This window comes from Anser cygnoides, chromosome 11 (assembly GCF_040182565.1).
Source record: "Anser cygnoides isolate HZ-2024a breed goose chromosome 11, Taihu_goose_T2T_genome, whole genome shotgun sequence".
NCBI classification, from domain to species: Eukaryota; Metazoa; Chordata; class Aves; order Anseriformes; family Anatidae; genus Anser; species Anser cygnoides.
The window spans coordinates 1,891,608-1,911,908 of record NC_089883.1 but is presented as its reverse complement, the minus strand read 5'-3'; the positions used below and the strand labels follow the sequence as shown (position 1 = coordinate 1,911,908).

The 20,301-nt window shown below is 38.8% G+C and overlaps 1 protein-coding gene across 1 annotated transcript in view; it reads left to right on the top strand.

The window, feature by feature from the left end:
- IQCH (IQ motif containing H) overlaps positions 1-20,301 on the top strand; it is a 70,751-nt gene that overhangs the window by 30,931 nt on the left and 19,519 nt on the right. The window contains 4 exon segments of the mRNA XM_048046202.2: positions 2,825-3,097; positions 4,990-5,181; positions 16,015-16,135; positions 17,887-18,173. Coding sequence (XP_047902159.2) covers positions 2,825-3,097; positions 4,990-5,181; positions 16,015-16,135; positions 17,887-18,173 — 873 coding nt within the window.

The following is a 20,301-nucleotide window of genomic DNA, read 5'->3' as shown; positions in this document are numbered from 1 at the left end:
ACAATTCTAGCTCCCCCCAACTCCCACCCTCCCCAGGTACTGGGCTATTTCTCCAGTACTAGCTACCAAATGTTGGAAGCTTTAAAGAGCCACCTACATAAAACATACTAAAATATCATCTAAAACTCATCATATTATGGACAAATGAGGTGCTGCTTAACATGGACATGCTGACCAGGAATGAAAAATGGGTTTCATGACGGATTTTCATCATGGTGATTTGATTGAAGCACTTGTAAAAGCAGATCATTTTCAGGCATGCATCTCTTTTGTATAGCCTTCACTCTTGGAATATTTCTGCTAAAATTTTCCAAACAAAGCTTCTTTTCCAGGTGAGGAGCAAACAACCCTGTGAAAACTGATTATGCTGCTATGTTTTACTGGGAAATGTTTATGTGCTTTGATATAGGGGATAATTTTAGTTGCAAGGGCTGCATGGTTCTTTCGTGGATATGGACTGTGCCCCCGACCCAGTTACAGAATGCTGAGAAGTATGCTAGTGCCATCAATACGAATGGGAAATTGCAGTATCTTTTTTACGTAGGGAAGAATCTGTACTCATAACTGAATCTAGTCACTGTTGGCCTCAGTGACCATGAATTTAGCTGTCATTCTGTCTGCGTAAGGGTTAGAATCTTGCAGGTTCTTTTGGGGCATCCTTCTTCTGGATTACTCTATAAAACCTTTTGTTGTACCAGTATGTCTGAAATTACTCCTGAAGTATGAACGTCTGTCTTGAAGGCCACCTCAGCAGGCTACTCTGAGCAATTCCAGAAGCACAGGTCAACCGTAACCAGCTTGCTAGTTGCGTTGGTGGAATGGGATGGAAGGAAAATCTATGGAAAAGAAAACCAGACACAGAGAGCCCTGTGCCACTATTTGGTGTCTGCAGAGGGGAGACAGAGAGACTGCGAGGAAGAGGTGTCCACATACCTGTGTCCTTTAGTCACTAGTTATGAGAATGATCTTGTGTGACTCTGTGGAGCCATCTGCAACGTGTTACACTCTGCTGATCCTCAACTAGCAGCAAATTCCAGGTGGGGTAGTGGTAGCCTTGCTCATTGTGGTGAAGTTGATGCCAAGTTCAGCTTCTCTGATCTTGAGAAGTTTAAAAAAAAAAAAAAAATCAACAGGCTTGGGAAACAAGAACTACATTTTGGTTAATCCGTCAACTATTATTCCACTGTGTTGTGCTGGAATTCTGGGGATTCCTCAGTCCTCCTGCTTTTACCTGCTTTCGCTCACACTACCATATATCATGGCAGCCATACCGCTCTCAAAGCAGGAATGAACTAGCTTTTACAGCCTGTTTCTTGCACTCCTTAATTAACTGTAAAATCTATTATTGAGAGACACGAAACAAATCTTGTCCCCATGGCCCCAGGGAGCAAGTGACCGGGGCTGGAAATTGATCCTGTTCTCGACATGGCAGAACTCTGCCACGAGACCAACAGAACGGGCCATCTCCGTGCTTTTGTACCAGTGCTCAAGAGAAAAGAAACAACCGAATCAGAACATTAAGAGTCTCTGTTTTAAAACTGACAGAAGGAAAAAAGAAAAAAAAAAAAACTCTAGGAAAATGTGTTTGTTGTTCTCTTTGCCCTTATACTTGTGTGACTTCCTTTTTCCTACTAGAAGTCTGAAAATTGTCTCATTTCTCTGACCTAGAGACGTATCCCCCTTCTCCTTGCAGTACGTCTGGCTCCTTTAGAGAGAGTTGAGCACTTTGGGGAGTGATGTGTTTGGTACAAGAAAGCACTAAGCAAGTGACAAAAGGGATTCCTTTTGTCCATTTCTGGGGGCTCCCCCATCATCCCCATCCAAGGAGTTGGAATTAGGATTTATGCTTCAGTGCATGTGAAGGAGCATCCAGAACTTTGAAGGAAAATAGCCGAGTTTCTCAGTTCTGCATATCCCTAAGAAAATCTAGTATTTAGGCTACCCTGGAAAGGAATACTTGGGCCTCAATTAGATAAAATCTCAATGTAAAGAAGTTTTCCTTGTTTATGGCAATCTTTTGCAACGGACTTCTATTGTACTGTCCCATCCATCTCAACCTCAGTGCACCTCTATACCTTTGTAAAGATAATTGGGTTGTCTGCAAGCAACACACAGCAAATACTTGTGAGGTTTCACCTGCCACGACTGACATTCTTAGATTAAATTTAAGGCTGTCACAGGCAACTTGTTCAGCAATAGAGATTTTCTTTTTTAGAAGAAATGAAAAATTCCTTACAAAAAGTTGAAAATCTTATACTCTCTTACCTTGAGTACTCTGCAGTTGCATTTACAGTAGCTATCACAACTACTGTATAATGGGAATGTATATCCCCAGTAATTTAATGTGATCAGTGAAAGCTTTTGTAAATCAAAGTGTTTTATTCTCAGAGAATCGCTTAAAATACTGCTGAACTGTATGGTGAAATACATTCTCTGCTATAGGGGTTTTTCTTCATTTTTGTATTGATTTTTAGGTGCTTTAGAGTTAAACCATGCCAGAAGTGTTGCTGAGATGAATCACTATTATCCAAAGGCCACCAGCCTCTCTGCCGACTGACAGAAGGATAATTCCGTATGGATCAAATAAATACAGATGTGTAGTAATTAGTTCTATTCCCAGTGAGCCCATTTCCAACACACTAAAGATGTGCACGATTATGGAGCCTCACCCCAACAGCTTTTATCAATTTAAACTGCTAAGCTACAGGATAGGTCATAACCCAGCCTGCTATTAATAATGTATTTATTGTGTGCAACATTATAAATTAGGTTCATGGAATAGAAAAGAACACCTTTTAACAAGAATAATGTTATCTTTATACAGAAGCATCACATGTGCCTAGCCACTCAGCTGAAGTACAGTCCCAAGACAATCAAAAGAATAAAAATCCTTATCCAGAGCAGAGATGCCTACATTATTGGAGGGGTTCCCCACAAAGATGATTTAGCAGTGGCTGACATGTTAAATGTGCCTATATTAGGCTCAGTGCCAGAAGTGGCTCATCTCTATAGTACCAAGTCTGGAAGTAAATGAATTTTTGCCAGTGCTTGTGTGCCAACCCCTCCCGGAGAATCTGACATCTACAACAATGAGCAGGTAAGCAGGATGTGCTCTGGGATGTGTCAACATGCAGGGGCCTGTTTTCACTTGATAGGATGCAAACTTTGTACAATTGCAATGGCTGTATTGATTAGACCCTAACTAGGTTTGATTAAATCGTGGATGAGGTTGGGCTCTTTTTTGGCTGAATCCCACCAATTAAATGCAATTCGTGTCCCAGTCAGGAAGCAATACAATTGTTCTCATACTCTTCGCATTCAATTTTGAGAATATACAAGCCCTTTTGGATCAGTTACTTCAAGCAGCTTGTGTTGCTGCTCCATGGATGAAGTCATGGCCTTAATGAAATTAATAGGACTTTTACCAGTGACTGAAAATAGAACAGGAATTTCTGGGAAGCAAAGTATTTGATGAAGGGGAAACTTCTTCCACTTAGGAAGCCAGCCATTCAATTTGAGGTTCTCTGAGCATATCTCCAGCTGAAGTTTTACCTTGTCTCTGGCTTGTCATTGCTAAATTTGATGATCTTGTCAGCATGACAAGACAAAATATTACTAAACTAAAATTACAAGGCACATGACTTTTCTATAGCGTATTCAGCTGACATTTATTTTGCATTCTGTGCCTCAGTATTTCATTCTAAAGGCTGAGTTTGCAATATGTTATTGTATGTCTAAATACAATCTGTACTGATTTTTATCATATTTTTATGGAGGTAATCAGTGCCATTGTTCACAGGTATTTTTTCTTAGATTTTTCACGTTGCTTTTCTTTTTATTAATCACCTTTAACACTGAAAACAACCTAAGCTACACGAATACGTTGCAACTTCTATAGCAGATTAAATAAATACGTGATCAATGATCTGTAAAACCACTGTTTGATTTATTGTTAAATAACTAACTTACGTGAATCTAATACTTTTGATTCATACTACAGTGTTATGGAAGTTCTACTTCTGCTGTTTGCGTGTATGAAATATTGACATTTTAGGTTAAATAATCAAAGCAAGGTGACACTATGTTAAAGCACAATTCAATTTTCACTTAAAGATAGCACATAATTCTTTATGATTGCTACAGTCCTTACAGTATTATTGATCCTTTTCATTACTGTAGGGGAGTCATCAAGAAAAACACATTTATGGGATTCTCAAAAGCCACAAATAATAGCAGCTGAAACACACATGTAATTGTATTTGAGGTCAGTGGAAAAAATAATAATAAAAAAAAACCTCCCCAAAATTGTTATGTAAAAATACCTTCTAGCTAATGGAAAAATATTTGATAATACTGTTACTGGGTTCAAAGGCATCTGCAGTTTCTACTAAGCTAATTGCATCCTACGCCAGCTGGGCAAAAGGCATTTGAAGCCCATTTAAATCTGTGTACATATACAAATAAATAATTAGCATTTTTATAAAGCCTTCCTGGTAGCTCCTTCATATATTTATAACCATATAATGTACTCTCCAGTAGGAAAATTCCACAGATGTTTGGCTGGTGTTAGAATCTGGCACAATTGTTTCTCAGATTTTGCAAATAGGGTAGTCCATCCCATGATATTCCCTGTCAAAACCATTTATTTAGCTGTACCGATTATCCAAAACCTAAGATTCTGATGTGACAAAAAAAAAAACCCTGGACAAACAAGATTCTGTTTTCTTTTTTGCAGAAAACAGAATGTTGCTGATTGGTAGTCTGCCCAAGCGGACTCAAGTACCGGATGAAGACCATAAATTCTTCATCAAAAAATGTTCAGGGTTGCTTTCACTAAGTGTCTGAGATAACTGTAAAAAGAGGAGCATCTCTAAGAAAGAGAAACCATAGTTAGGTTTCAAGTCCAAACATGTGAGAAAGGGGAGTCTAAATCGAGGAATAATTTGATATTGTCCTAGTACAAAATATCTTTGTGTCCTTGCTCCACAGATGATTAGTATTCTCAGTCAGCTGATCATTGACAACATGGAAGTGCGGCGCTGGTTGTTTAAAGTGAATGATGAATCTGGAGGAAATGGCACCGCCTACTGTGATATTATCCTGCATTTGAAATGCTACCACTGGGTTCAGAAGGAACGTCAGAAACACAGCCCTGAGATATGGAGTAAGAAGTGGGCGCATGTAAGTAATAAAGGAGCAGGTTATCTTGTCTGCTGGCCTGGCTCCTTCCTGGTCTGCTGGGGTTGTTCCTCACAGCAAGTCTTTTCTCTAAGCGTTTGTTTGAAGACATAGATAAACGTTGATGTGACAGAGTCCAGAGCAGCTTGTACAAAGTAGTAGGCAACAGTAATTCAGATAAAAAAATAATAATTATATATCCCAAAATGTAAGTAAATGTCTGATATCCAGCTGTGGAATAAGTTGGGCACAGAACGCTTAATTCATATGCAAATTTTATGTAGTGTTTTTTATCCAAAGAGAGGGCACGTAGAAACGAGTCTATCAGTGGTAGAGTGTTACAGCTACATAGAAACATTGGAATTACTGGAACAAAACTGTTGGACTGATATAGTGAACAACACTAATCAATTTGAAACCACATACAAACTATTTACTTTTTAAGCTGGCTTCCTAAGGATTATTTTTTCTGTATATTTTTCCTCACTAATAACTTTTAAACCTGTTAGGGATTTTCATCTGTATAAGACAGAACACTTGAAGTATCAGAGATCATTAGACTCCTGCATGTTTCATTACAGTGGGTGTTTAGGTAAGGACAGAGAGAGATCCTATAAATATTTAACTGAGGAAAACAATATAGCATGAACTCTTGCACTAGTGGATTCATAAGAATCCATATGCTTGAGAGAGATTATAAGAGGATACATCTCAACTGCAGAAAAATCCATCTGAAACTGGAGTTCATTAGTTCTGGTATTTGGAGAACTATTTGTTCTTTAAATATTCATTGGTGTTTAAATGTGTTAATTTCAATAAGCATTTAATATTTCTGTATATGGCGCCATATTCATTCCTAATGTAATGGTTTTAAAGCCAGAAGGAATGTATCCAGAAAGAATTGTTTAATTTACATAAACTACTCATTATAGCTCTCTTGATTTTTTCTTAATTCAATCAAAACTGTTTTGGAATTTTTCTTTGAATTATATTGTATATTAAAATTTTGAATTGGGCTGATTACAGTTCTGTTGCATTTGACAACTACAAAATAATTCCACGTTATGAAATGGAGCTTATCATATAAAACTGAAGCACTGATTTCATCAGTCTGCTGAGGATCCCTGTGTACAAGTCAGTCAGTACGAAGCAGATCATTGGAGAGCTGCCCTAGTGGGAGCAGTGTCTGGCCACTGAACTTTCTGGGACATGAAGCTAGCAGAACATACCTAGATCCTGCTCCCACCGTCAGAGCTGGGGCAGAAGACATGATAAAATGCAGTTTCACCAGGTCTAGTTTTTTGCTGGTATAAATTCCCTATACAGGTGTTATTACCTAGCGTTAATGTTCCTGTTTCTGTGCCTTTTTAATTATTCCATGGCTAAGTGACTCTGAATGAAGGGACATAGTGATAACTAGCTTTCTCTGTTTTCCCTTTCATACTGTGTTTAGGTTAGGCTTTGATGTAGCCAGGAACCAATCCTTTAGAAGCCCTTAAACACAATCGTTTATTGGAAGTTGGAAAATATATATGGAATGATGCATTTGATCTAATTTCCTAGAGTCAGCAGGAAAGCTTCCATAAATCCAGACCAATATTAAAGTGAGCTTTGGCACAGTGAAACTTGCTGCTATTTCGAACGTCTTGTTTGAATATGTGTGTTCAAATTTTTCTGCCTTCTGAGTTTAGCCCCTTTTTGTAAAACGGGAGACCTTTTTTATATATAATGAATTGCAGTTTCCACTGAGTATTACCATTGAGAGCAGAGGATTAAAATCATCCTTTGTTAAGGAATACCATTGTAATGATACACATTTAAACATCAAAGCATTAGTTTATGAGCACAGGCATGCTTTAATGTCCTATTACAGTATGTAGACCTGTTTCTTTCGATAATGAAGACATTGTGTCATCGGCATAGGCTGCCACATACAAAACGTATGCTGGCAGGTTATTAAAAAATTCAGCTTCTTGATGAAAGACTATCCTGCAGGCTAAGAGTACAGTGAAAAGACTCCATTCTGGTAGAATTATTAGAAATGAGAATATGACTGTAAGCACTAAATTATGTTAATACTTACAAATAGCATCATTTGCATAGCAGTTTAAGACACGATACCCAGATTTTCCTCATTGGTATGTAGTAGACAAGAGATTAAAAATAATGTAGTTTTTGAGTTTGAATTGTGTAAAAATCTATTCCATCTAAAAATGAGACTGATTTTAGGTTCCTCATTTCAAAAATAGCATTGGGCAAACAAAAATGCAGGACAAGATTATTGATGTATTTTACCTTGTTAACTTAATGCAGCATCTGAGTTATCTGAACAATTATTTCGCAACTCGTAAGGGATAGAATTTACAAACTATGCTGAATGTCTCTGCAAGGCCTTCATCCTACTGTGCACTGCTTAAGTCTGCCAGTTTATAAAAAATTTCATCCTGAGGCCCAGATTCTAATGATATTCAATATCAAGAGAACTGCTGCCACCATAAATGCTCATTTGGCGGTTTGAGGCCATTTGTAAAGACATTTGTTTTCATATTGTTACCTGAGCATCTACTTGTGGCTGTGGTCAGAGGTAAGATTCGTGGCTAAGCAGACCTTATACAGCCCTGCTTTATGTGGGCCTGAGGAAAGATGCCCAGATGCTCACTCGGAATTCAAGCAGTAAAGAACAGCGGAGAAGCAGTCTACCACGTTTGTTATTTGCAGTATTTTGTTTGTTTTGGAACAGACACAAGGCTGTCAAAGTCTGCAGTGCCTCCTGCTCTTTGACTCCTCAAACTGCCTCCTCAATCTCACAACACTCGCAGTCCTCTTGCCTGTTAGAGGGAGGATAATGTTGCCTTCCTGTTAGCGTTGCCTTTTTTTGTTCTTCTAGCAGCCCTCACATAAAATAATACAGGACTGTGCAGAGATCCCACCGTGATGTGTAACTATACATGTGTAAATAGTAGCTAAATCATGAGGTTAGATTAATAGTCAAATTAATTTCAGAATTAACTTTTATTACACTGCAACTCTTAATTAACCACCAGGACCAGCAACATGTGGCAAGTTTACATAGCAGCAAGGCTAAGATAAGAAGATCAGGCTGAAAACAAAAGGAGGGGTATATGGGGATAAAGAGGAAAAGAGCCAAAATACGAGAATAGAACAAGACACAGAAAAAGAAGCAACAAATATTCTCTTGAATAAGCTATTATAATTGGCCGTGGCTACACAGCCGTTTCAAAACTCTTCATTAAATATCTGTTGTAGAAGAAAAAAAGCTATTTAATCTGCTTGGGCAGCCTACTGTTTTAAATGTTAGAGAGTTTTAATCTCGTTGTCTCCTTTTGTGTTGCAGTATTTTGTCATGGTTTCTTTTCTTTATAGACCGTATCTTGGTTAATTCACTAAAATGTGTAATAGGAAATCAAAATCTTTTCAAAAGGTGATAAATCCAGAAAACCCACCTTTCAGTCTGAGTTGCATGAAGCAATATTCAGATGCTGGTTTCAGGATTGTGCATTGATTGCTTTTGGAAAATTGCAATTTCAAAGGCCAAGATAAAGTGCTATGAAATGCTGGCTGTTCCGTTATATTTAAGTGTTTTGGGTCAATATTCAAAAGCCTTGCAATAAGTAATTAGAGGAACTTTGTGATTGCCTGAAAATCAAGAATAGTGGTGAGGAGGTTTTTAACTGGTTGAATGAGTTGCATTCACTATAAGAAACCTGAAGCTTAAGTACCATATCCTGTTGCTTTACTGAAGCAGGAATTCAGAGTAGAGAGCATGCTTACAAACAGATAAAATAAAATCATCCATAGTCCTGTCAAAGAAGTGTAGAAACATGGTTTTTTCGCTGTTCTGGTCACCTTTTATAATACTGCCAACTTTGTTCTGGGGCAAGGCTACACAAATATTGGTGGAACTGGGATGAAGTGCAAGCAATTGAATTGCTCTTGGTGTAACACCTAAAGTCTGCTGAGGGGGTTCTTAAGCAAGTAGTCTTCACTGCTGCTGTTATTTATTGTACACATGCAATTGCAGGTGTGCTAATTTTTTCAGCCTGAAGAGGGCCAGAAACTCTGGCAGATACGCAGAAGATCCATTTACAGAATTTTGACAGGCTTTCAAAATTTCTTATATCCAATATGATATTTAATAGGAAAAGAGAAAGAACTCAAAGACTTAAAGAAGAACTTGATTGCCAGTAAAGCAGTACAGTTGCAGGTTGTCTCCTAGTATGGGCAGTGCTCTGTGAACATTTATCTAAATAGTTGAAATAGTCACTGTATCTGCAAACAGTCAGTAGTGCTCTAACTCAATTTATTAATATATCTGTGTAGCTGCCTTAGTGATGTTTCAGGTGATTGTTAAATCCTAAGTAAACTAAAGCATGATAATCGTAGTCCTTGGTTAAATTAAAGCCGTGATATCCATTCCTAAGACCTGGAATAATCAGATATGCAAGCTGTTGGTGTGTATGTCCTATTGATTTAATATGCTTCTAATCAGTACATAAAGCTATAGGCCTGCAGTGTTAATTTTTCATATGCTTACAAAGTACCCTTTGATTTTCTGTCACGCGTTAATTACAGCGTTTTGCCATTAAATAGGAAGCTTTGTGTAAACTAATTACTAGGTAATCATTGTCTACCGCAAGCGTGCTGTTTGTACCTTTTATTTTATTCTAAAAATGCACAGATCTCGCAGTCTGGAACCACTATACCTTCCAGCCATTAGCTCTCACTAATTCATAGCATTATTGTGTTAAGATTGTAGGAGTTGTAATTGTTGTGGTATCAGTGCTGTTAATTACCGGAGTAAACAGTTGAAATGGTGCCAAGGTCTATTGTACAAGGCAGAGGAAAGGAGGTTTAAATGTTACTTCCACCATCTGGGGACTGGAGTAGAGGCAAATGCTAGAAAACAGCAGTGAGGCAATATCAGAACTTCAGCTCCAGGGTTTGAGGCCATATGGATCCAGAATATTTTGAATCAATTGAATTTAACTGCCAGTTTTTAGCAATAACAGTGCAGAAGGAGAGGATAAAGCAAGAGCACTAAAGAAATCTGAAATCCGTTAATGTTATCACATGCAATAAAATGCCTGCTTGGATTATTTTAAAAATGTTTATTTTGCTAAAATCCAAAAAAAGGAACACATAGGCAACTCTAAGAATAAAATAAGTTTAACTGTGTGTTGTTTGTGAAATGCAGCGCAGGTTTTTTCTGACAATTCCTTTAGCGTTACAGCTCAGCAGTTTAGATAAAATTCCTGGCAAGTGACTGTGCATTATCTATACGGTGTCTCTTTTCTTTTTGGAATTGCATTGTTTGGAATTCATTCATTCATTATAATCCTTTCTTTAGTGAAACAAGCCAGAAATGGGGGGGGGGGGGGGGGGGGGATGGACGAAACGACTGAACAAAATTTATAGAGTTTGAAATATAGACAAACAATCTAATTAGGAAAATCTTATTAATCTGAGAGTATCTGAATTGATTGTGCATTTGCAGATATTAATTAAAATTCAGAAAAGATTCACTCAAATATTAGTTATCTCATTTTGTGTAAGTATTATCATCCAAAAGTCCTGAACTCACAAATCTTGCATTTGAAATAAATGTAGGATTTTTTTTTAATTATTTTTTTTAAAGGACTTTTAGAAAAGTATGAAAACTGTGTAATGTTTTTCTCATTCTGAAGGTACGCTTGGGGAGCCTTGAAAAATGAGGGCCACGATCTTGCCAAATAGATGCTCTTATGCATAAAATGCCAATGCACAGAGAGTATTTTTTGGAAAAGGAAAGCAAACTCTTTAATGAAATTCTCATCATCCCAAATTAACATGCCGTGCATAAACATGCAGAATTATTTGACAGGCTCGTAGAGCTTTCAAGATCCTCCTTCTGCCTGATTCTTGGTAGCACAGGCGGTAGCGATTTTGTATTTGATTTCCCCGCATATATTGTTTTCCGAGATGACATCTACAAAAAGGGATCTCGGCAGCATATTGCTGCTGCCAGTTTAGGAGTGTTCAGAGGAAATAGAAAGGATCTCTCTTTCTAAACAATCCTGGTTTATTTATCTTTTATTGGTCTGTTAGCAGATGTTGAAGCAGTTCAGGGCACAATGTAAACATGTGCTTTTCAATAGAGGTATGGTAAGTAGCAGAGTATACAATGAAACTGAAGCAATTGGGAGGGGTGTTTTGGACCAGGCCAGTATTTTTTGCCTTGTGTGCGCGTGTATGTAGCTGAATTTAGAATTAAAAGAAGTGCTTGATCTTTATATATTGAAATCCTCAGTGTGCAGAGTGACAGCATGAGCCAGAAGAGAAAACCATGGCCCCATGTGGTGTGAAAAAAGGAACAGCAGTTTAAGTGCTGGAAAGTTGAAAGAGAACTAACCTTCTTGTTCTTGTAGTCAAGGAAAGTGGCTGTTTTGTGCTTTTGTATTGAAGCATAGCATATGTGCCTCAGTTTGACAAAAAGCCTCTTGAGTCAAAGCAACCCTAGTCCTGTGTGCTGATCCAAAGCGAAGGCCGTGATAATGAGGGACGGGCTCTCAGGAAGCAGTGAGTAGATAATACTACATAAGTGGAGAATTCTGTGCACTGTTTTCGCCATTCTACTTAATGCAAGTCGCAGCCACGGTGAATCACTTGCCATACAGCTGAAATGGGCCATTAGCTATCAGGGAAAATTGTCTTTGCTACTTTCAGCAGATGGAGCAAATATTTTACAAAGCAATTTTACATACGAAAAACATTTGTGTTACTTGGTAATGATGGCTGTTTTACATGATGTTACCTTCTATCAGAACATACTTTTCCAGCTCATGGAAGGCAAAATTGGCACTTTTTAATTTTGAAATTTGCAGTTTATTATTAAATACTCGGGCTCTCAATCAGGTTGCAAACTTTTAAGTAGATAGGATAATCAGTGTATCATATCCAAAACTGTTTTGATTTTTACAAACCTTTCAAATTGTTCTGTTCAGTGGGGTAGGTTGTGGTTCTGGTCAGCAGGTATCTGTCTGAATTTGAAGAAATTGTTGAATCAGTTTTGCAAAATAAGAAGTAATTAAACTTATTTGGACTGCAGTCCGAAAGCAGTTACTGGACTCTTCTAATACTGCCGTGTTTGCTGATGTTATTGAGAACATAAGAATAAGCTGGGCTGGACCAATTCACATCAAGGCAGCTAGAATAAGTTATCACAGCTCCACTGATCACAATATAAAGGATATACTGTATAAACAGTGTGAATTGTCATAGTGCCATTGAAGTGGCATAAATTGCCATAGCTTCATTGACTTCAGCAAAGCTATGGCAGTTTGTTTTGCTGAGGATCTGTCTGCTGATTTTGTTCTTCTCTGGCCCAGTCAGCTTTACTTACTTGGAAGTTACTTTCTTCACTCTGTTTGCTTGCAAAGTCTAAATAATTTCCTTTCAATCTGATTTTTAGCTAAAAAGCCCCAGGACTTTCTCATGCATTCTGCTTTGCAGCCTCTTTCTGTTCCCAGGTCTTTCTTCCTATTTCTAACTCTATTTCTTCTTTCTATTTATGTACCTATCTTCTCAACAGGCTTTTCTTTGTTGACTGATCTTTCTCGAGAAGATTTCCTTCAGCATATGCCACATTTGGTCCTATTTTTTGTTGCAACCACTATTCTAAAAAAGCCTTCTAAAATTCAGCATGCAGAAGGGCAAGAAACTATTTTGGATTCAGAGAGAACATGTGTAATTTTTTAATGCGCATTCAGCATTATAAACAGGTGCAAAACATTTGGACAGATTTAAAGGTTTCTACATGACGTAAACAGCATTTAGGCTGCTCATTTTTTTCTTGTACTAAGAAAAATCAGCTGAAAGATTTGAACAAATGCTCCCTGTTTACACTGAGCCTATGATTCTGAATCGTTTTGGGCCACATCAAGAGAGAAAACATTGGTAAGCTCTGCTGGAGATACCGTCCAATTTAAATGAAATTAGCCTACAGAGCACTGATCCTTTTAAAGGGTTTGACTCCATGAGTGAATGTTGGATCTGGGCTTGAATTTGCCTAGTAAAACTCCCTATAATCAGGATTATTGCCTTTTTAGAGCTTACAGTTGCAAAAAAAACTTCAACTAGAATTCCAGGTGCTGATCCTGAAAAAGCGGTCGCTTATCTTCCTTGTGTGAACACCTGGATTATCTAGGCGTTCCTTGGTAAAAGCACCGTTAGGTTGGGTCTGATCTCTCAAGAACATTTCTCAGATTTTCTTGAATCAGTCATTTCTGTAAAAACCCCCATCTTCTTCCAGTAAGGCGGTTGGTTCTGATGCGCGCAGCCTTCGCAGTCAGCTAGTATAGAGGGTGCTTTGAACTGCAAGGTGCTCCTGAGCCTGGCGATGGGCATCCCCACGGCCCTAACAGGCATTTATCCCGCGCTGATGACCCCTTCCCGTGCTATTTCACCTTATTTAAGCAAGCAACACTGGGTCCATTGAGGAAGTGCCACAGGAGTCTTGCCTGTCTGATGTCCCTCGTGGACAGGCAGTAGTGGCACACGTGTTCCTCTGCGTGCAGGTGAGGTGAATGGGCTCTGTGTCTTGCCAGCAGCCTCCACTTACGAACCAGTGAAGTTTCTCTTCGGAGTTTGGAAGTTCTGCTTGATTTAGCACCCAGTTTAGGGAGCTTTCTTTCGCGGCAGCGTGTGATCCATGAAAACAACTCTGGCTAAAAGGAGTCACAACTGTCCCCAGCACTGCTCCGTGGAATTGGCATGGCTGCCCTAATGTCCCTCAAAATTGTTGCAGTGGGAAATTGCGGCCCAGTTCACATAGCCATTGTTTAATTTTTATTTATACAGGCTTGGTCACAGCACTCTCAAATGCTTCTACGCATCCAGCAGGGATTATTGTTATTTTTTTCCCCCTGTAATTCATCAAAAGCTTTCAGGCAACCATGGCATACCTCTTCTTTTGTTTGTTTGTTTTTAGATTTCTGTTTAAATTGCTCAATACCCAGTCATTAGATCTCAGGGATGAGACTCGGTGTGACAGAGGTATTGCTGAATGCACTGACAGGTGCAAACTGATTTGTAGGTCAGCAGCTCCATGACATTCATCATGGCTCAGATTCTCTCTCCAAAGCTCTTATTTATTTTCATTGTGTAACAAACCACCTGATCTTGTGACTTCTTGGCTTAGCAATATTTCAACACAAATACAAACCAAGACAAGGCCAACTGATATTTGCTCACTTTTCTGTTGTTTTAGTCAGCTGAGCTATCAAAACCCAAAATTGCTAGTTACAGATTTGTTTTGGAAGGAAGCTATCGGGTAGGACCCAACTCTGGGTGAATTCTGAACTTGAATCTTGCTTTGTATATAGTCCTTTGTTTTTGCCATAAGGTTAAGTTTATGCTTTGCAGTATGTTGATATGCTGACTCAAACCATTTTTAAATATTTTTTTTCTGAGGTGTTTAAAGTCAACAACTTACTTTTCTCCTTATATGACAGGAGCTCACGTAGCCTAGATCACTGTCATATCTAAGCACCTCAATATTTTCATACATTTTTTCCTCGATTCCACACGATCTAGGTAGGGCACAGCAATTATCCCCCTTTTGTGGCTGGACAGCTGAGGCACAGAAAGAAAGTCACTTTTCCAAAGTCTCACCAGGCAGATCGCATAGAGGAACAAGATGTACCAAGGTCTCCCATACGTGGAGTTGACACCCCAGTTATTGGCCCATGCTCCTTCTCATTTTACTAGATAAATCACAGTACGCTGATTTTGAATTTGTATTTTTGGTTACGTTACATCATGTTTTTCATGACAAAACCCATCTCTTCAAATTCACTTATCTGGAAAAATAGGTGTTTTTTTTTTTCTTATTCTAGATGTTAGCCATAAGGTTTTATCGTGTTCCTCCAGAGCTCCTGATAATATGCTTGTGGCTTAGGACATTGCCAAGATCAGAGGACAGTTGGTCATCTTCTGAAGCACTGGATGCTGGAGAGAGAGAATGTAAAACAGAAGCAAAGAGACCCAGGGGAAGCAGGAGGATGCTTATGAAGCAGCAAGGAAAGGAGCCTGAAGCAATAGAGTCAGGGTCCTTGCACTTTATATGCTCGCGTACTTCTGGGACATTTTTGAACAGTAAAAGCAATGCAGTTAGTTTCTGTATTTAATGGGGTTGTTTTGTGTGTGTAATAATATAGTAAAGAACTTGAAACTAGGAAAAAGCTTGTTTATCTCCTATAATATGACTAATCAAATTCTACCAAAGATAGAGGCACTAATACACTTCTGAATTTGTTACAGACTGGGGAGTGCAATAAGAATGTCTCCCATTTTAAAAACACTCGTGGTTGATTATTCCTCTCCCCCCCCCTTTTCTTTGTGACTAGAGGCTGTTTGTGTTATATAACAGCTCAAACATAAAGTCCATAAAAGTATTTCTGGTATATGTGACTATTTCAATATGCTCAGATCCAAAATATAAACAATGTAGAAGTTATTGACTGCTGGTATTGATCACTAAGCAGTTACCAAGTGCTTAGCATTTTCAGTTGCCAGATCAAATTATTGATATAAATTATAATGAAATAGATGCTGTACTGAAGGTGGGGGGTGGAATTGTCTTTCAGAGAAGGAAAATTTTCAATAGGAGGGAAGAGTAGTAAGTAGAAAAATTAAAAAAGGCTTCCTGACTGTGGGTAAACAGTAACCACATTTTTTTTTTTTTTTTGCCTGTTGGAGGCCTGGTTTTTAATCACCCCACAAGCAGTTTTCATTTCTGTAGTAAAATTGCTTGTGGTTCTATTTAATTTGTTTCTGCAGGAGCCAGCTTTGGTGAAGATCTCCCAGGAGCTGCCGGGCCTTTTAGCACAGCACGTACAGCCAGTCAATGAGAAACGATTCCCTACATGGGAAAAATTCCTCCAAACATTTCTTAGTCAAGGTAAATAAGACTGCAAAGTCGCTGTTAAGTGTTATAAGGAGTAATTATACCATATTGTATGCCATATTCTTGTTAATCTTGGGCCCATTTAAATATTTATCTCCTTTTATTTCTCCATTATGCTTCAAATGTTCATTTACGAATGAATTATAGGCAGCTATTCTATCATTCATATGTCCTATCCAAGCATGTAACCTATATTAATTCTGGTTTATCTTTCTTATACAATTCTAACTCAATAAGCACCAACTCCTTAATTCTGGGTTTCTGTACTGGAGGCTGTCACATTTGGCAAAGAACTTGTTTAGAGGATGTTAACGTGTGAGTTTGCACACGGGTAAGTGTAAGAATATTTCATCTTTGGCTGTTGGTGAGCAAACATCTGCGAGTCGGTTTTCTCTCCCATAGGACTAGGATGCAAGCTGTATGTAAACTCAGGGTGCTACATATATTGCTTAAAGTCAGGCCTGGAGAAAAGCTGAGCTTTCCCCCCAGTTTTTGCTTTTCAAGCAGGTGGTATCACTGCTGAGGATCAGTAATGCAGTGCCTTATTGTCCTTTACAGTCCATTGTTACAGACGCCTAGTTAGACTGTTGCCGTGCTCTTTCTTGCCCTCCAGCTAAAGGAACATTAATAAGTTCCAATCTGAGAGCTGGAAGTTTTGTTCTCTCACGGTGCTGAGAGCTCACCAGGGCTTCCTGCGTTAACTCCATCATGGCACCTGCATCAGAGCTTACCAGTGTCCAGCTGGTGGGGAGCTCAGAAGAGAGCCCAGGTTTGTCCATATTGGGCAGTGCAGGTAAAACCATCTTCTAATCACTGCAAATCAGGGACTCTGTGAGGGGGCTTTCTCCAGATATGTTAACATCCTATATTTGTATGCCAAATTTTAGATTGAAAAGATGCAGTGTTTGTGCTTGGGTAGTAAATTTCTGTGGTAACTCCATCCTGCTGCTGTGCCACTGTTTCGCATTGTATATAATGGATATCCATGTTTCATGCATCTCTTCACGTGTGGAAGAGATAATGGTGATTCAAAGCTTGGAACATATTTTTGGGAAAAACAATGCCATGTAACATACAGAGTACCAGTTTTCATTACATATTAATTTGTCCTAACTAAATGAGTTACGGCATTATATGCACTAAAAATGCAAACCCAGAATGCTAAGCAAATTTCTTTGTGATTTTCCTACGGACAACCATGCTAGGAGTTGTCAGCTTTTCCAGCATTCCCATCTACCTACCAAGTTCCTTGTGTGGGTGAATACCAAAAGGCAGACTACGTATCTCAGACCATTGTATGGATGGGAATCTCCAAGAGCAGTTCCCAGCAGGAGACACCACCCCCTCGAGGTCCCGACACTGCCGTTTCACTGCTGTTCTGGCCCTGGCATTTGGCTGTGCTGCAGGACAGTCCAGGGTTCATTCATATTACCCAAAAGCATACTCCTCCCATCAGATGTGTGATGTAGTTCAAGTTCAGAACTGCTTGCAAAGCATCTGCAGATCAAAAGCCACTGGTTGAACTGTTCGGTGCTATAGTAGCTGAGATCTCTTTCTTTTCTAAGAGATTCATGGGTCCTAGCTATGCTGCTCACATTACATTTATTTACTTGCTCTGTCTCCATAGCAGTCCTCCCTGCAATGTCTGAGCACAATAGGAGCTGGATGGTTTCATTCTGTGCACTCTGAAGAGCGTCGTATGTGAATTTGATTACTAGCTTAACAGCTAATTCATTTCTTACTAGGTGGTGTGATAGAAGCCTTCCCGTTCTCAGAAAATGTCACAAACCTTACAGTGGATATGCTGATAGAGCCGACAGGCGAGATAACAATAGTGTCGTCTGGAGACCAGCTCCATGCTGATGGACCTTTGCGATCATCTGGCACTACCATTCCACAGTGTTCTGTTGATCCAGCAGTTCTTAATTCACTCTGCTTAAAAATTGGAGAAACCTGTAAATCGAAAGGAGTGCTTGGTTACTTCTCAGTTGATTTTGTGACTTTCATCCATCCACAAACAATGGAGCAGCAGGTGAGTGGGGCAGATGCATTACTTCATAATGTCCCTCTGAGATCAAGAAATGCCTGCTTTCCAACTTGACTCCAAACAATGGTCAGGAGAAAGCTTTGCCCTCTTAAACATTTTATTTCTCAGCGGTGAGGCCTGTGGAGGTAGGTAGACCATGTGGTTATTTTAACAGTAACATAAAATTTAGACCTGATCTGCCAGGTGGACCTGAGGAACCTTCTACGTCAGCCTGAAGAGAAACAACCCAACAAAGCCTGAAGGGTTTCTTTCAAAGCCGAATGATAAGAAAATAATATTTGAATTTCTTCCACTGACTTTTTTTTTTTCCTAAAATAAGTGCATTCTGCATTAAGCTGGTAGTTACAGATGGTGGTCTCATGGGTAAGACCACATAGTGCATTTTAGTTTCAAAATGTTCTGAATCTTTTGTGTTTTGCTCTGCAAAAAATAATATATATAAAAAAAAAAAGAGGGGTTGTACAATGGCTAATTTAAGTAGAGAACAGATAATGGGAAGCAGTCCGGTTACCATGTCTCAGAAAGTTACAGCCCTGGGTCAGGAGTTACTGTCTCTGAGCTGGTACAAGATAGCTGATAGATTCATGCCTTGAATTTAAGTTCCCACGTGTGTCCTCCAGCTGAACTTACCTTGCAGCCTTTCCCATTGTAAGGTCACTAGTAAGGTCTCTTTCCTCTATCCAACTATCCTAGGAATCTCATGGGATATTAATATATACGAGTTTTACCTTCTTGCGAGTTTGGTTGGTATTGGCCAATAAGGTTGAATATTAAGCCTGGTGTACAAACTTAAAGCATAATGCTAGAAAAAAATAAAGCAAATTCTGGGTGAAGAAGCAGAGCATTCAGCATTCAGGTAGTGGCCTTGTGTTTGAAGACTAAAGAAAATGAGATATTTTTAAAAGAAAGTAAAATTGCTATTGTTAGTGATGGATAGTGTCATTGAGCTTACTAGGTACAATCGTACAAATTCAAAATTAGTATTTGCATGCAGATGCTAATTCAAGATGTCAGCATCAAGTCTCGATTACTTGTATTCCCAATATATTTCCCTGTTTTTTAGGTCTTTTGCCCTTGCATGTGCACTCATCTACTTCTCTGAGCAAGTTTGTTGTCTTCTAGAATCCTCAATTAGCCACCTCACTGTTTAAAGACTGTTTAACTGTAAAAGGGAACGTGCCTCTATTTAATGGGATAAGCTGGGATGGCTGGACTTTCAAAACATGGTGTGGCTACATGCACTTGAATCCGTTTGGGTGTCAGTTTCTCCTAGGCAGCTGAAAATCACAGCTTGTATGGTGTGAGAAAAGGCTCTAAACACAGGGCTTGTATTTAAAACCCAAGAGTTAGCATATGGTATCTATTGGCAAAAGCTGGCTCTTTGGCAGTGCTGTGATAATTGTATTCCATTTTAAGCACAGAGAAGGCTTAAAATCAGACTTTTGGTAACTGATACCACTGTAGGGTGACTGTGGTAAACCAGAGAATCAGAATAAGGTTAGCTTTGAAATACAGATCACAGTTACATTTGACTCCCAAAATGTATTTACACAAGCATTGCAATTAGAACTGTGGATAAGCCATATTGGACAACTTCCATGTAAAGTTGCTTTAAAAAGATTAAGGGATGACATTCTCACCCACTGAAGTCAATGGGAGTTTTGCCAATTGGTTCACTCAAGCCAGGAGTTCACCAAAATGTAGAAATGCTCCCTAAATTATTAAGGTTGTGACATTTCCTGGCATGAACAAGGACATATTAAATCAATCGGTGTTTCTTGTGGTCTCATTCTTCCTGTTTGTTATGTCTTGGATTTCTTCCCTTGTTTCCAATTGATTCTACCTTAATATTTCGTGTTTGTCAGCATGTACGACAACTTTAACATTATTTAAGCACAGGTTTTTAAATTTAACTAGATATAGAGGCAATTAATGATGCCATCTGTCTTGTGAGAGAGAGATTACACAAAAGATTGTGCTCCTGAAAGCGCTATTTTTTTGGCAAACAAGAAATCCTATTAGACTCTAAGAACATTTGCTCACTAATTTCAGAAGCGCCCATTTTAATGCAGTAGCTGAAAGGCTCAGATACATTTCCCTGGAAGTATAGTAT